Source organism: Typopeltis vanoorti, chromosome 26 (genome assembly GCF_054136105.1).
Source record: "Typopeltis vanoorti isolate ZY-2024b chromosome 26, IOZ_Tvanoo_1.0, whole genome shotgun sequence".
Taxonomy (NCBI): domain Eukaryota; kingdom Metazoa; phylum Arthropoda; class Arachnida; order Uropygi; family Thelyphonidae; genus Typopeltis; species Typopeltis vanoorti.
The window spans coordinates 31534756-31552667 of NC_143574.1; the positions used below are offsets into that span (position 1 = coordinate 31534756).

General features: G+C 36.2%; 1 protein-coding gene across 1 annotated transcript in view; it reads right to left on the reverse strand.

Moving 5' to 3' along the window:
* The window catches only part of LOC150092461 (shootin-1-like), a 253303-nt gene that overhangs the window by 86035 nt on the left and 149356 nt on the right, over positions 1 to 17912 (reverse strand). The window contains exon 11 of the mRNA XM_090414949.1: positions 8293 to 8401. Within this exon, the coding sequence (XP_090271075.1) occupies positions 8293 to 8401 (109 nt within the window). The remainder of the gene's footprint in view (positions 1 to 8292; positions 8402 to 17912) is intronic.

Here is a 17912-nt window from a genome sequence, read left to right on the forward strand (position 1 = left end):
CTTGGGTGGTTGCTAGCAGTGTGAGGACTTCTGTGAGGAAATGGTACATATGAAACTACAAGGGTAGTGATTATGAGAAACTCAGGACACAACTTGGAGCTTGTAGAATGGAATGAAGAGTTGGGTGGGAAGGAAATCAATGCTGCTTGGTTATTCAAATACTATCTAGTAGAAGCAATGTCTAAATGTATTCCAAAGGTCAGAAGGTCAAATAAGGTAGGGAAATGGATTAATGAAGAGATTAAGCATGCAATACAGAGAACAACAGGCATCATGGAGGCAACATAAGATGAGTGTTTTAATAAAGATGAGTAATAATCAATTCCATGAGGAATACAAAGACAGGCAAGGAGAGTGACTCGGTTGGTAAGTAGCAAAAGTTCAGTATGTATAGTTAGCTAATGGCAGAACAAAATAGTTTCTGATCTCTAGAATACTGGATATGAAGAAAGGTTGAGATGATGCAATTTGCAGAGTCTAGTGGACAGGAGGAAGAGGGGTGATATGATAGAGATGTACAAGTTAGTAAGGGGTTAATATTGAAGAGATTTTTCATAAAATGGTGGGAGAATGGGGAAGAACAAGAGCTCATTCCTGAGCAAAGGAGTGAGAAGCAAGTTTTTTACACGGAGAGTTGTGAATAATTGGAATGCAGTGCCTGAGAATGTAGTATCTGCAGAGAACTTCAATGTGTTTAAAGCATGGCATGATGAACTGTGTGTATGATTAAAGGTACCTCCTAGATGAGTCTGTGATTCCATGTGGTCTTATGATAATAATGATAATCATTAAAGCCAACTTATTCACCTTTACCTAAAGATCCACTAATTAATCAGTGATCATCAATATGGATTCTGATGTTCTTATTTCACAACAGATCTCCTTGTCAACCTTATTCACTTTTCAATGCAAGCTGTGGAAAAAGTTTAGAGAAATGTGTTGCCATGATATTTCCAAGGCATATGACTGATTTGGCATAGAGGCCTTCTTAACAAGTTACCATGTTATCATCCCTTCTGTCCTCTTTGACTGGTTGTTCATTGCATGCCATAGTGAATGGTTTCCTGGTGAAAGACTTGTCAACTGGTATATCCAATGCTCTCTGCTTTCAATATACCAAAGAAAGAGTGTCCATCCTGCACTCTTCCTCTGATACATTGACTTTCTCACACGAACATGAAACCTAATCAATTTTTATTATTATTAACACCAAACTCCATGGAGTCAAAAGACTCATTGTAGGAGACAAACACTGTTACACTGATTCAAGGTATGTTTCCTTGTTCTACTCTCTTCTCCCATTCTATGAAAAATTTTTTCCACATTACCCTGGTAACAATACTTGACCAACTTAAATGTCTCGATCATATCCTCTCTCTTCCTCCAATTCACAAGGCTTTGCAAACTGCATTCCCTCAATCTATCCTCATATTCCACATCCCAAAGACCAGTTACAACTTTAGTCAAAACTCTTTCCAACATATCTTCATCACTCTGAAAACCTGGGAACCAAATCTGTACATAGTAATTCATGAGGCTTGATCAAAGTCTTACACAATGGAACCAGAACCTCTTTATTTATATAAGGTCCTCCATCATTAACTTGTGAAATGCAACCCCTGAACTTTAGATCCTTGAAGTTCTCTTATCCAAGGTCTCTTATCTCCTCAACTGCCTCCAAAATTTTCCTGCCAAGTGTATACTTTGCGTCCTGTTGCCTACCAAATTTCAGAACCTTACACTTTGCAACAATGAATCTACAGTTCTATAATTAAAAAAAAAAAAAAAAAAAAAAAAAAAAAAAAAAAAAAAAAAAATTATAGAACTGTAGTTATTGAAGATATGATTTACACATCCAAAGAAAAGAAGACGGTTCCATCGCCACATCTGTCTTTCGCAAGCCTACATTCTCAGGTCGCTACATTCACAATTCTTCCGCTCATCAACCATCTCAGAAATCTGGCATTATTAAATCACTAGTTTCCAGAGCACATAAATTCTGCTCCTCTGAAGAATCTTTAAACCAGGAATTAGAAGTAATCAAAAATACAGCCATCCTAAATGGATATAATCTTAAAACAACTCAAAAATCATCAGTCACTTTTCCACACATCAAACCAGACAGGAAGAAGTCCATAGGATTCCCATACCTTACGTCAAAGGCATCTCCGAACGTCTTTAAAAAATTATGAAGAAATACTAATTTGCCACTACTTACAAACCTATCAACCAAATCTATAACTTGTTACCTTCTCCTAAGGACAAACTCTCATCTCTGATGTTACCTGGCATTTATGAGATCCCATGCTCCTGTAAATTGTCTTACTTTGGTCAGACAGGTAGGTCTGTTCAGAAACACATCTCGGAACATCAAGACCACATTCATCTTTTCAAACCACAGAAATCTGGTCTCTCCCAACACGGAGTTGAAAATCCAAACCATAGGATCCATTGGGAGAAGTCTAAACGTTTACACAGATCTTTATATAAATATGAACGTTTATATAAAGAAAGTGCTGAAGCCTACTACACAGACCAAACTTAAACCATAATGACATTCTTACTATTCCTAAAGTATGGGAAATTGTCATACAAAATTGCGTTAAATAATTTTTTTAATTTTTTTTTTTTTTTACTTCTGTAGCACGTTATGCACATTTAATGAGATTCTATTGTAATCATGCACCCTAACTGTATGTTATTCCTATTATTGTTTTAAACTACTGTACTGATGATGTCCTAAGATACTTAGGATGAAATATTTACAATTAAATAATTTTCACTGTGGTTAATACGTGTGTTTCTTTTAATTAGTTCTATAATGTTTCCCACTTATACAATCTATTATATTCCTGCTGAAAGGTCACATTGGTTTGATTCCTCACTCTCACGAATTTTGCACCATCTGCAAACAGTTGTATATCATCAGTTAAAACCCAACCCAATATGATTAATATACACATTAAATAACAATGATCCCAAAATTGACTCCTGCAGCATGTCACTAGTGACTTTCCTCTTTTGAGATAACGTCCCCCCACACAAATTGCTGATATCTATCTGATAGCCATTCACCTATTTAACTAACTAGTCTATCCAATCTCATCGGCTTCAGTTTAGTGACCAACTTGTGGTGTAGCAATCAACAAAATCCTTTGCAAAATCTAAGTATACTATACCACTGTATATGCATCTCCCTTGTCCAAGACATTCATTACTTTGTTATAGTACATAAGCAAGTTTATAAAACACGACCTAACCCATGATGACAAGAACAAAGAATATCACTGTTATCAACCCATTTTTGTATTCTATTCCTCACCAATCTTTGCCAAACCTTAACTACAACTCCAGATATACAGATTGGCCTATAATTTTTTTGCCTTAACCTTATCATCACCTTTGTGAAGTGGAACAATTTTGCCTTCGTTCGACTCCTTTGAAACTTGTGCTGTTGCAAAAGTCTTGTTAAACAGGTAGATCAATCCTGTTGCCTTATTGACATATAGCTTGCTTCACTCCTCATATACCTCTTGCTTGCTCACCATTAAATGTGTTATTTCATTCTCTATACTTGAGCTTCTGATTTCACACTGCGGATGAAACACCTTGATGAAATGCTCACTGAATACCTTGACTACGTCCTCTGCAGCAGTTACCAATCTCCCACTTTCATCCATTAACATCATCTTACCATAATCATTCTTCTTTTTACTTGCCACATATCAAAAAAACTCACAAGATTTTTCTTGGTCTAATTTGCTAATTTCTGCACATACTGCACTTCTGTTGTCCTTACCAACTCAGTTCTTCTGATGAGTACGCTTCCTTTCTTCATTTGGAAAAACCATGCAATACTCAAATGATTAAAGCCTCAAGACATAAACCAATGGAAAACATTTCCCCATTTTCAAGCAAATTGAAAATAATCAAGTGAATTTCAATGCTATCAAATACACAATTTTTGTCTAATTCCTTTGCTCTCCCTTTATTTCTAATAATATTTTGATTTGCAGTCAAGTTCAATTTTCTCTTCTTAGGTTGACTTTTACCTCTAACATGTGCTACCACTAATTCCAAACAACTTCTGTGCAACTCTAAACACTTTTTAAATCTGAAATCTGTTTAGCTAGCTCCAGAGGTGTCAAGGTAGATTAAATTATGGAGGTATGATAGTTGGATCTATAATCAGGTACTTGCTTGAAGTTCATTCCAGAGTCTTCTCCACCAGTCCCAGAGACAATCATCTGGCATTTCCACAAGCCATATGGGAGATCTTGAGGTAAGGCAGTGAGCTGGAGAGATATTTTGATATTATTATTACGTAACTCATCCAAAGACTCACTGAGGGAGGGCACCTACTCTACAACTCTCCATCAACCACAACTACCTTCATCTACAGCCGACCACCACTAGTATTTTCACAGACAATCACAAACATCCATGCCCATAGCGGGATTCGAACCTGCAGCCTTATGGCTGGAGAGCGGATACGCTAACCACTCGGCCAATCAGGCCGGCAATATATCGGAAGGTACATGTTATTTCTGATTTTCTTGATTTCTTTGATGGTAGCATCTTCTCTTCTGAAGCATGGAGAAGTGATGTGCAAAAGAACAGGTAACCATGGGAGAGGAGTAGATCTAAGGTACCAGGGATGGTTCTCATTGTTATGTTAAGCTGTGTGTCCACAAGAGTCATGTGGTGACTTCAGCTCCAAACTGGCAAACAATACTCTGCAACAGGGAAGACCAGAGCAAAGAGCAAGGGCTGTGGTTCTAAGGCATTACAACCCTAAGTTGTGCATGTCAGCTTGTTTATGATGTTGTTCCAGGCAGATATCTTTAACTTAGTTTTTTCCAAATGTTTTCAGGAAGTTAAACTATGATCATTATGACCAAGGTAATAAGGGCTACTTTCATGGATTAGAGTTCTGTTGCAGAAGTTTATTTTTAGTTTTCCATGAGCCTCATGGTTATTTAGGTGGAAAGCAGAAACAGTAGTTTTGCTGGGATTAGGAAACAGTCCCCAGTTTTCAAAGTAATTTTGTAGTGTGCTCACATCTTTGCTCGATGTTTCCTCAAGACCTTGGAAGGTGGCAATAGCTATGTCATCAGCATAGATAAACTTTCAACTAGTTGTTGAAGGAATATCACTTGTGTACAATTTGAATAAACTTGGGGCAAGGACAGATTTAGGATCAGACAAGACTGTGTCCACTTATTGCATCTGTAGGCCATTTCATACTCATCCTTTTGTGTGTGTGTGTGGGGGGGGGGTGCTATGCAGATGATGCATCATATCACTGATGACTACTCCACCATATCCTTCCTGAGATCGCAGGAACTTGCTACTCCCAGATAGTGCCATCGATTGGTTAACTGAACTATCAGTCTGTATACAGTTTTGCTCATTAATTTTTTGTATTTTCCCCATACACTAAATAAATAAATCCCAAATCTACAACCATCTTAGAATACAAGCACAAATACTGTTCTCATATTTGTGGGTGCACCAAAAATATTGCTAAGAATGCTTGATATTATCCAGAAGAGAGTAATCTACTTAATAGATAGTCTCTCTTTCTATCTCAAACTTGCTCGAATTGTTTTCTCATAAATTTTCTGCTTCTGCATTATGTCTGTTTATTTATTTTTTTTTTGTAGACATTTTCTGGCACTATTCCAATGAACTAGCCTCCACTTTCATCCAAACACAAAGGAACATCAGGCAACTGCTGTCATCATCCATATACACAGTTTAGTTTGAAATTCATTGTATCAACTTCTCATCCCCTCTTTCATTCCAGCTGTTTCTTCTCTTTGGAACCCTTCTCTACTGTTTTCTTCAAAAAAATATAACCTTCAGCTTTTCAAGAAACATATCAAATTTTTCTCCTTTCTTTATAACACAAAAGATATAACAATGCATTATTGTTATGACTGTTTCCCCACTGAGTGGCATTGGTAGCATTTCAAATGAGCAGTGCAGAGCCTTTGTAGTTCAGTCAGTATAGACTAGGCCTTTTGATCAGAAACACTTGGGTTCGATTCCCATCCATGATGTGAGGAACCTTTATCTAGTCTCTTTAGACAAAAGGTGAATTAGCTGGTCTCATATGGAGATAGGAGATTTTTTCATCTGGAAACTCAGGTTTTTCATACCTCCAGAACAGGCAAACTGGCTCTGTGAACACACATGGATCACAGTCAGGAATACTTAAGACCCAGCCATAAGGCCTGATTCATCAGCAATGCCAGTCCTGGGCCTGGATAAAATTAGGGGGCAATGAGATGGTGCCATACCTCCCCATAAAAGGGACTCACGGTTGTTGTATCATCATACAAATAATATGGTATTGTGTTATAGGCATTGTTACCTCATGTGTGTGGGGTGGGATGGAAGTTGAATGCTGGCTTCCCAGTGTAAATCTTTGCCTACATAATAAGAAATAAGAATTTTTTTTTTTTATGCTAACTGGAAAATGTGACTGAAATATTTAGCATTTTAGGTTATTTCTTCAAATTACTAGATAAGTGTTGGATTCTGAATAAAGAAAAATTTAAGTTATTAATACTCCCTTCAGAATCCAACATAATCCACCATATCAAAGGCTACATTTCTAGATATTATTTAATATAAACCTCTTGTTATAAACTATTATTCATATAATTACCTTTGAGTTTTTTTTATTTAATTATTTAATCTAAGATATGTATTAATAATGGAAAGGACTGTATAAAAATAACGTTCAGATTAATTTATTTATTCCTATGTAGAAGAATTTGTGTTTATCATATTTAATTGTATATTAATTGAATTTAAAAATATCCTTTATTTAGTTTCTGTATGTAAAGGTAAAATGTTATGTAATGCTTATGCTTATGTACTGCTCTAATTGTTGTCATGGAGATGGAGTTAAAAGTAGAAAGTGCGATTGTAGTAGCACGTGAGTTATGGACGTGAGATGGAATGATATGAGCTAGACAGTGAGAACAAGTTTTGGCAGGAAAAAGGAGTGAAAGTATATAAACGGAAAGCAAGAGTAAACAGCAGCAGTTGGCCGGCAGTCAGTCAGCACTAGAACTGGGGGCCGAGTACAATTGGAGCACTCAGCACAGTAACGGCACTGAGAACAGCACAATAGAGATGAGGAAATAATTTATTAGCAGCAAGGAGTTAAGTAAGAGGCTGTAGTACAAAGAATTAAGTGCTGTAATCAGATTACGAAGGATTGAAATATAAATTGACAACTCAGAATACTGATATGGAATTCTGAAGTTAATGTTGTATTCCAGTGCTTTCAAGGAAGATTAGTGGAAAGCTGATTCTATTGCAAAGTAGTATGTGAGGAATGAGTGAATTTTCTAGTGCAAGTGTGTCTGCATTTGTGATGTGCTGAAATTAAAGATTAAGTTAATTTAAAGAAGATTGCTTTTGAAATGTGTAGCTCCAGTGTGATAATTAACTCAAATTTTAAGTGTGCCTCAGTGAATAATATGTGCAAAGATTTATTCCGGTAAGAACAGTTGTACTTTATACAACCTTCTGTTAAATCCTAACATTAACTGTTTATGCTGAAATTAGCCGAAGCTAGAAGATTAATAGTCTTCCCCCCTTAAAGTGATAGCTATCTCTTGACTGAGCTATGTGATTTCTGACTAAGGGATAGATAAAGAATACAACTGTTAAAATATTTGCTGTGAATTTCAGTGGTAGAGAACTTTAGAACTATCTTTGCCTATTAGGGAGAAATTAGATTTTGAAGCTCAGTGTTTAATACCAAAAGTTAAGTGAATGTTATGTGTGGTTGAACTGAGTTAATTTTGCATTATCTTGTATCCAAAGTATGCTTATGTATATATTATATAACCGTGCATTAAATGTTTTGTTTTATTGATTTCAATTTGTTGTTAGCCTGATTCTTTTCCACTGCACCATTCATAAAATTATCGAACCTAGCGGGAACCTCAAATGTTAATGTAAAATTCGGCCTATATATAAACATTAGACTGCTAAAGTTAATTAATATTTGATTACACTATTTTGCATAGACTAATCTGAATATAGGGTGGGGCAGTATAATAGAAATTTCCCTATATTTGGATTAGTAATCAATATACAATTAATTAACCTTAATAAGAACAACGTTAAAACAAGATGGCGGATCAAAAGACAGGAAGGACGATCCAACATAAGAGTATAACAAAAACATCTAATAAAAGCTTCTAATTTTGTAAAAATTAGAGTTCAGATGTCATTATTTAAACTTTTATTATACTGAAAACATACCTAATAGGATTAAATGCAGGTGGGGGTGGAGGAGGAGGAGGTGGTGGTGGAGGCGGTGTTGGCAATAATCCTGCTTCTTGTCTCTGTATGTGACAGTCTAGCTCTTTTACTAGAAATACAAAAGGAAAAAGTTATTGTTTTATTAGTCAAAATCCAATGAATATAATGATACTGATACTTAGTTTTAAATTCTAATTAAAAATATAATAAATGCAGAACATTTCTGCCATTTTCAGCCTAAGGTAGGCCAGATGGGGGAATCAGAAGTCATGAAGGAGGAAAAAATACAGCAAGTAGTAATAGCAGATGTAGACAGCTGGAGTTCAGGATATACATCATACACTGTGACTGGCAGACAGCATTAATGGCAATATCAAACAAGTAAAAGAAAGGAGGTAGTGTTTCCTAGTACAGGTATAACACGGTCTAAAATTGCAGTAACCCTTGTTGAACGTGGTACTTATACAACACGGTTTCGATAAAAACACTGTCTACAAATTGTAGTAACCCTATTTCTTTTCATATGTTTTTCACTGCGTGACTTAAAAGTCAAATTTTATCTTCGTTAAATTTGTGTCTGCCTGTATCCCGCTTGTAATTATAAGTAGCGAATTTATATTAGGGAAAATACCCTAATAGTACGCATGTACCTCAACTGTTTACCGTATAAAACGTTTATTGTTGAAAATTGTCCTTGTTTCTGCCAGGAAAGGTGCATTAAAAATCATAAGTGTGTTCATCTCAAGCTGAGCACTTTATCTTCTGGTGAGTTACATACAATATGTAATGCTTGCTTTTTTGTGTAAAAAATTATTTTTATAGTAATGGCTACAAACTGCCAACAAAACGGAAAAACCAACATTGAAAACAAAATTAATTTCTCTCGAAGAAAAATATTCAAAATCTTGGATCGGTTGAAAAATGGAGAAAAACCAGGAGTTTTTGCAGGGACTTTGAATTTAAATGAATCAACAATTTGAACAATCAAACAAAATGAACATAAAATCGGAGAAAATGTTTATTGCTGGGTCAACGATAAGTGCAAAGCACGTTGCTCGTGTACACGATATTCTAATGGAAAAATGGAGAAATCTCTAATAATTTTGATAGAAGATTGCACTCAAAAGAAAATTCCTATGGATGGAAATCTTATTAAACAAAAAACTCTCAAAGTTTATAAACATTTATTGTGCAGACCAGGTGTTCAATGCAGATGAATCCGGGTTATATTGGAAAAAAGTGCAAACACGCACGTATATTTCGAAAAACAAAAGATCAGCTCCTGGATTCAAAGTTTCCAAAGATAGAATTGCTCTACTGTTTTGTAGTAATGCATCAGGTGATTACATGACAAAAACCAGTGTTTATTAACCAATCCTCATGCTATGACAGATTAAAATATGCACTATTTTTTTTTGCCTAAAACATTTATGCATTATGTGCAATGAAGTTCAAGTACAATTTGTAATTTTTATACTATGTATTTGTTTATATGTTTTCTTAACTTACACGAATTACCTGAATTAAATAAAAATATATTTTTTTTTGTTGGATATGTCACTGTTGTTTATATAATTTAAAAAACGATTTCAGAACATAACCCTACTTTTTCTATGTGATCTGAGACTCGCATAACGCAATTTATATAATGTGGCATTTCTGCAGAACCTAACGTCCGTGTTATACAAGGGTTACCTGTATAACATTTCGAACAGACTACATCTAGATTACTGTGCACCAATTTGATATTGCGCATTTCGGGGAGATGAAATTGAAAAAAGTTCAAAGACATATCAAAGCAATATCTGAGAATATCAGGTGTATAGGCTGTGAGAATATAATTTTCAGGGCTTTTTTTAAATAAGTAAAGAGATTACATAAGAGGAATGCATTGTCAAGAGAATCTTGGTGGATACTAAGGAGAGTTTCAAATGGGCAGGAGTAACTGGAGACAAGAAAAAGGCCATTTCTGAAAACTGCATGAAGTTTATTTGCACAGAGTTGTGAACAAGAAGAACGTATTGCAGGAGAGTGGATAAAGAAAGTAAAATTGCTTTGAAATGCTCATTTTCCACAATTCTATACAAGAATAATAAGTAAAAAAATGTAACAGATATAGCAGTAGTTAGAAATGGGCTTTCTGCAATGAAGCATTTCAATGGATCATGGATTGCAGGTGTTCAATTTCGACATACAGAAATTGTAATTTTTATTATTATTATTTTTTTGCAATTCAGTCTATTGGATTTTGTTGCTTGTAAATACAGGAAAATCTGGTTATGACAATGGCAAATTGAGGGAATCATCATATTTGTGTATCATTTATAATAAGTCTGTATATAATTTCATTAGTTTAGTCTCAAACAGTCAGCTGTTTCTTGCTGTTCACCATTACTAAGTATCCAGATGGATACTTAGTCAACAACTGTTATGCGACTTCTGGCATAGGAGAGATCTTGAATGTTACATATGTTAATGACTTCCAAATGTCACGAAGGATCAGTCTTTGGTTTCTATAAATTTAGTGTGCCATTTGAGCAAATGACCTCTGAAGACTCATTTCGCAATCTGTTGAAGTAATTTTTTTCTACGTATGCCATGGAGGAGACCTGCCAATTTATCGTGTGACATTCTGTGAGGATGTGTGCTGCGAGACCCATTTTTCTTCCTCCCTCTTTTATTTTATTTATTTATTTTGACTCTTGTAAATTCCAGGATGTATAAAAAAGGGAATGTGTCTTTAGGAGACTGTAGGAAAATGTGTAAGGTTTAACTAGTTTGAAGGCTGTTCTGATGTTGACTGATTTCAATAACAGTTTTCAAACTACTTAAAAACCTTACAAAGTTTCCTACATTCTCCTAAAGACAACATTCCTTTTTATAAACATATCAGAGTATACAAGATTCCATGTTCTTATGGAAAGGTATACCTTGTAAAAAAAAAAAAATAATAAAAAAAAAAAACACATATAGGTGATGTTGAAAACAAAAGGAAAGAAAAAATGGGACCCACAGCATATGGTAAATTGGCAAGACTTCTCCATCACATATTTAGAAGAGAATTCCTTTGGCAAATTGTTCAAAGAGTTTTTCTAGGTCATTCACTCAAAAGGCACACTAAATAGAAACCAAGGACTGATTTTCCATGACATTTCTTGAACATGCTGTCAGCCATATAGACAGTTAAACATCTCGGAGAAACATCTAATAAAAAAATGCCTACTGGTTAAATCCTGGTTATTTATTAAGTTAATGTAAATCTACTCGCCGTTTACCTAAAAATATTACTCCTCATGTTTTTGCTTCAATGAAGAAACACATGCCTGAATAATCATTAAATACCTTTTTATTAAACTATCACTGATATTTTGCATTAGTCACCACGGCATTTTTATATGCATGATCAATGATATACATCACTGTAGTTATTCGGTACTGCTTTCCCCCCTCTGCCATACTGTATTATTATTATTTATTATTACACCCTCCAGGGATTTGGCAGACTCACTGTGGGAGGTTCATTCAACTGACAACACGTTTATCTTATAGAATCTTAAAATCCTTAACACTTCTTGCATTAACAAAACATTCTGGTAATGCATTCCATTCGTTGAGAATTCGCCATGTAAAAAATCTACTCCTCACTCCCTTCACCACACTTTTACATAACTTCTAGGGATGACCTCTGGTTCTTCCCCTTCACCTTCTACTCTTTTTATAATCCCCCTCTAGATTAATATGGTAAAATCCTCTCACTAACTTAAATGTCTCTATCCTATCACCTCTCTTCCTCCTATCCACCAAACTCTGCAATCCACATTTCTTCACAGCATTCCAAAATCTCAATATTGTTTTAGTCACTCGTCTCTGGACCCTCTCCAATGTCTCCACATCACATTCGAAACCAGATAACCAGATCTGAGCACAATAGTCCAAGTGTAGTCTGACCAGTGTCTTATACAGTGGCACAACCACTTCCTTATCCTTACATGTTAGAGTACTTCTTATCATAGCAGTGCTATGATGTGCAGCCTTTGTAAAACTAGCAAGTCTACTATCAACCATCACTCCCAAATCTCTAATCTCATCCACTTCCTGCAGTATGGCACCATCAATATAGTACACAGACTTGTATTTCTGCACTCCAAAATACAACACCTTGCACTTATTGATATTAAACCCCACTCTTTTGTCCAAGTAAAAAGTCTATTCAAATCTTCCTGAAGGGAATTAACATCAGCAGTGCTACTTATAATTCTTCCCAAATTTGCATTTCTTCACAGCAAACAACTAAAGATCCGCAGTCAGTCCACATGATATATATTGTTTACAAACAGGTTAAACAGCATAGGCACAAGAACAGAACCCTGGAGCATGCCACTAGTTACCCTTCTTGAGACACTGCTCCATCATACATAACCTGCTGGTATCGTTCAGAAAGCCAATCTCTGATCCATCTGACCAATATACTATCTATTTCCATCCTTTGCAGCTTGTACACCAACTTATATCATGTGTGTCAAATGCTTTTGCAAAGTCTAAGAATATCACTGTATATGATTCTCCCTTATCTAACACACTTGTCACCTTATCATAAAATGCAAGTAAATTACTAAAACAGGACCTATCCTTTACAAAGCCATGCTGACTATCATACAACATGTCCATCGATCCAATCCTGTATTCTATTCCTTACAAGATATGTACCATGATATTTCTGGATTTTGAAAAGGCACTTGATAGTCTTCCCCATAATAATTTCATACTATCTATTTCCATAGTTGAAAGTTTATTTTTCACTTGGTTAGACTATAATAAAATTTAGTTTAATCCTTTATCCAAGTGTGAGCAAACAAAGTTTGCACCTGAAAATATCTTTATCTGAAATATTTTATCTGAAAAAGATATTTTCAGGCACAAACTTTCTTTGCTCACACTTGGATAAAGGATTAAACTAAATTTATTATAGTCTAACCAAGTGAAAAATAAACTTTCAACATCTTTCTTTTAAGGTTACACGGTGATCAGCATTCATATTTATGAATTTAGAGACACAAAACACATGTGTTGAAAAGATTATTTTACTGATTAATAATAAAATAATAACTTGACGTTTCGACCCCTTTATTGAGGTCATCATCAGAAGGATACATGTGTATAAGAACCAAGCTACATGCTGTTGCACTCTATACAGGTAAATTACATCTACGTTGTTAACTAATCTTTTTTCTTAGCCTGCCCTCCAGTGATTATAAAAAAAAAAAATTAAAAAAAAAAAAATAAAAAACCACAAACTCTGCTAAAGTCCTCATGTACCAGGATTCTTCTGGAATTATGCACTTCATATTGTTATATTACGATTATCTACGATTTCATCAGTAAGGTTGCTATTGAATGTTCAGGGAAAAAAAAACACTTCACCAAGTCTTCTTTGTATTGAGATTTTTCTTTGTGGTTGCTATGAAAGTTGCAGATGGGTTCTCCACATTCTTGGAATAGTTAGACCATCATTTTTATTCAGATTCGGATCATGTTTGAGCATTTCACATGCTTCCTTGAATTTCCGCTCGAACCAGGTTTTGGTTCGAGGGACTTTAGGGACTTGGTACCTCTCCAATCAATTCTGTGGTATGTTTGGTGTGCGTGGTCAGAAAGGCCGGTTTTTCCAAAATGGAGGTATTTTATGTGTCGTTTGTGTTCATCCTTCCTGATTGGGATGGTTCGCCCTGTTTCCCTTATATATGGTATGTTACATGTGCATTATATTTTGTAAACCCCTGGGTGGGCTAGGTGTGGCAGAGGATCCTTGAAAGAATTGAGTAGGTGTCTTAATTTTGTCGGAAGTTTAAAGGTGGTTTTGATGTTGTATTTGTGTAGTGTTCTGTCTATTTTTTCAGAAATGCCTCTAACATATGGTATAGCAATAGCAGTCTTGAAATCTTTTTTGTTATTAGTGGTATCTTTGTGGAGGATCTTGTGAATGGTTTTTATACTGTATCCATTTTTTATAAAGGTATGTTTGATGGTCTCATATTCATGGTTAAGAGCTTGTTCATTTGAACAAATAGTTTGAGCTCTGTGTTTAAGGGTGCTTATGACCCCTAGTTTTTGTGTTGGGTGGTGATAAGAAGTTTTGTGTATGTACTGGCCTGTGTGTGTAGGTTTGCGGTAAACTGAGAAGGAGAGACAGCCTGAAGGAAGACGTGTGACGAGCGTGTCTAGGAACAGAAGAGAGTTGTTTTTATCTATTTCAATGGTGAATTGGATGCGTTTGTGTTGTTTGTTCAGTGCTTCGCGGCCATGAGGCCAAATGGCGAAAATATCGTAGACGTATCCGAGCCAAATTTTGGGTTTTATGCAAGCTGACTCTAGAGGTCATTGCTCAAAGTCTTCCATATGAAAGGTCGCTATTGGGTGTGTGTGTGGGGGGAAGTGGTGAGCCCATGGCTGTACCCTCTTTTTGAAGGTAAAAATTGTTTTGCCACACGAAATATCCGGAGCGGAGTACGTGGGCAAAGAGGGCCGTGATGTCGTGTGGAAATATGTTCAGTAAGAGCAAGATAGTATCATTGATTGGGACATTGGTGAAAAGGGAAGTTATGTCAAAGCTGACTAATAGATCTTGGTCATTGAGTGTAATGTTTTTAATTTTGTTTATGAAATGTGTATTTTTATGTAGGAAGGGGAATGACCAACCAATTCCTCGAGTGTGGCCGCTAATTTTTTGGCTAAGTGGTAATTTGGGCTGTCGATTCCTTCCACAATTGGACGTAACGGTGTGTCTGTTTTGTGTACTTTTGGCAGGCCATAAATTCTGGGCACGTGGGCATACTGCTGTATTAATTTTTTAATTGTTTTTTCGGTCACGTCTTAACTGATTTAAGTAGTTCAGTAGTTTTCTTTTTGTTGCATTGTGTGGGGTTGTAATTTACCATTTGGTAGGTGTTGTGGTCCGATACCAAATGGTTCATTTTTTCTATGTAGGTTGTCCGATTTAAAACAACAGTGGCATTCCCTTTATCCTTCTCAGTTTACCGCAAACCTACACACACAGGCCAGTACATACACAAAACTTCTTATCACCACCCAACACAAAAACTAGGGGTCATAAGCATCCTTAAACAAAGCTCAAACTATTTGTTCAAATGAATAAGCTCTTAACCATGAATATGAGACCATCAAACATACCTTTATAAAAAATGGATAGAGTATAAAAACCATTCACAAGATCCTCCACAAAGATACCACTAATAACAAAAAAGATTTCAAGACTGTTATTGCTATACCATATATTAGAGGCATTTCCGAAAAAATAGACAGAACACTACACAAATACAACATCAAAATCACCTTTAGACCCCCAACAAATTTAAGACACCTACTCAGTTCTTCCAAGGATCCTCTACCACACCTAGCCCACCCAGGGGTTTACAAAATACAATGCACATGTAACATACCATACATAAGGGAAACAGGGCAAACCATCCCAATCAGGAAGGATGAACACAAACGACACATAAAATACCTCCATTTTGGAAAAACCGGCCTTTCTGACCACGCACACCAAACATACCACAGAATTGATTGGAGAGGTACCAAGTCCCTACACTGCACCAAAACCTGGTTCGAGCGGAAATTCAAGGAAGCATGTGAAATGCTCAAACATGATCCGAATCTGAATAAAAATGATGGTCTAACTATTCCAAGAATGTGGAGAACCCATCTGCAACTTTCATAGCAACCGCAAAGAAAAATCTCAATACAAGAAGACTTGGTGAAGTGTTTTTTTCCCTGAACATTCAATAGCAACCTTACTGATGAAATCGTAGATAATCGTAATATAACAATATGAAGTGCATAATTCCAGAAGAATCCTAGTACGTGAGGACTTTAGCAGAGTTTTGTTTGGTATTTAGTTAGGATTTTATGATCTCAGTATTGCATGTAGCAATTATGTTCAATATGGCAGCCGGCAGTTTTCAGTACCAGCTTTAGCCCTTCCCCATTTAATGACTGCATTACTCATAATCTAGTTGAAGATTTTGTAGTTTGCTATGCATGTGGTATGTATGCATGCCAATGTTTAAGAATCTTGCAAGTGCGAGAAGGGAATGTGCATGCGTGCAAGAAATCCCACCACCTACATTTCGTGCAAGAAATATATGTGGTGGGAGATGCTGGGAGACATAATTGTCTTGAGCTCGGGATTTAGTGGCAGTGGAGATAGTGCTTTGGAAATGGGTGATTTTCATTTTGTGAATGCCAGTAATGTGTTGGAACATGGAGAGAATGTTAACGACCTACATATAGATTTAGCCTTGGATAATTTAGTGGATAGAGAAGTAGAACTGCCGAGAAAGGAGATGGAAGGAATGAAAACTGAGTTGAGAAGATCTTGGGAGGATAAACAGGTTGGCAAGTGCGAGAGGAATGAGAGTAGGTGTAAAGAACAGCATCAGAGAGCAAATGGAGAGAGAGGAAGGTGAGAGAATGGGAGAGACAGAGGAAGAGAGGAAACTGCAGAAAGACGAGAGCATGGAAGCAAGGTATAGAGAGGTGAGAGAGAGAGAAAGTTGAGAGATTGTGAGCCATAAGAGTCAGGGATGACAATGAGAGAAGGATTAATGAATCTATTCGGAGTGCTATGTAAGGAGATTCAATGATTTGAGGTGTGCAGAGTAGAGTGTCAGAGGAGTGCTTGCCTGGTGGAATGATAGAGCATGGCAATGGCAGTGAAGAGCGGTGAAAGTGTGGAGGAGATGATAGTAATGGTTGGGATGAATGGCCTGAGAGGTAGTGTGAATCATGTAACACGAGATTTGAGGTTGATGTTAGACATAGTGCAGAAGAAATGTGTCTGAGGAAAGACAGTGAGTGTGTTATCCTGGTATGATAATGCAGAGTAGAGGAAAAGAGCAGTGATGACAAATATGATATGTGCAAGAAAAGGGACCTGGAATATATGGATGCATGGAGTACATCTGAGGATAGAAAGGAGCTGCATTCAAGAGATAGATTACATTTGAATGAAGAAGGGTGCAGGTATTTGGAGAGACTATTGCTTCCTGGGCAAGTGAGGGTGTCAGGACACGGAAACTAGAATTGCACCGGCGGAATGTTATAGGGATAGCCTTATGTGGGGATAGTGGCTTGAGAAATGAGGAGGGTAGACTATATTACAGAACCAGGAGTATGAGGTATGAGGGAATAATAATGGTTATAAGAAAGCTGACAATACACTGGTTTTTCTGTATACAAAAGCATTAAGAGTAATGGGAATGAGTTTGGCATTGATTGACTCAGTCTTTCCAAAGATTGTTGGTATCAGTCAAACATGGGTAATTGAAGAGGATGTTCTAACAGGGATAGAAATTGAAGGATATAGCAATTTTGACAGGATAGGGAAAGAAAATGTGGTGGGGTAGTGTTAATCATGATAAGAGATGAATTGTGTACTCTCAGGATGGATAATTTCAGTGGAAATAACACTAATGGATTTGAGAGCATATGGCAGGAGATGGATGTTTATAGGACAAAATATTTAGTGGGACGTTGCCACAGAAGACCAGGGAATATAAATAATGATGAGCAGGAAATGTTTAGGCGAATTAGTTTGGGAA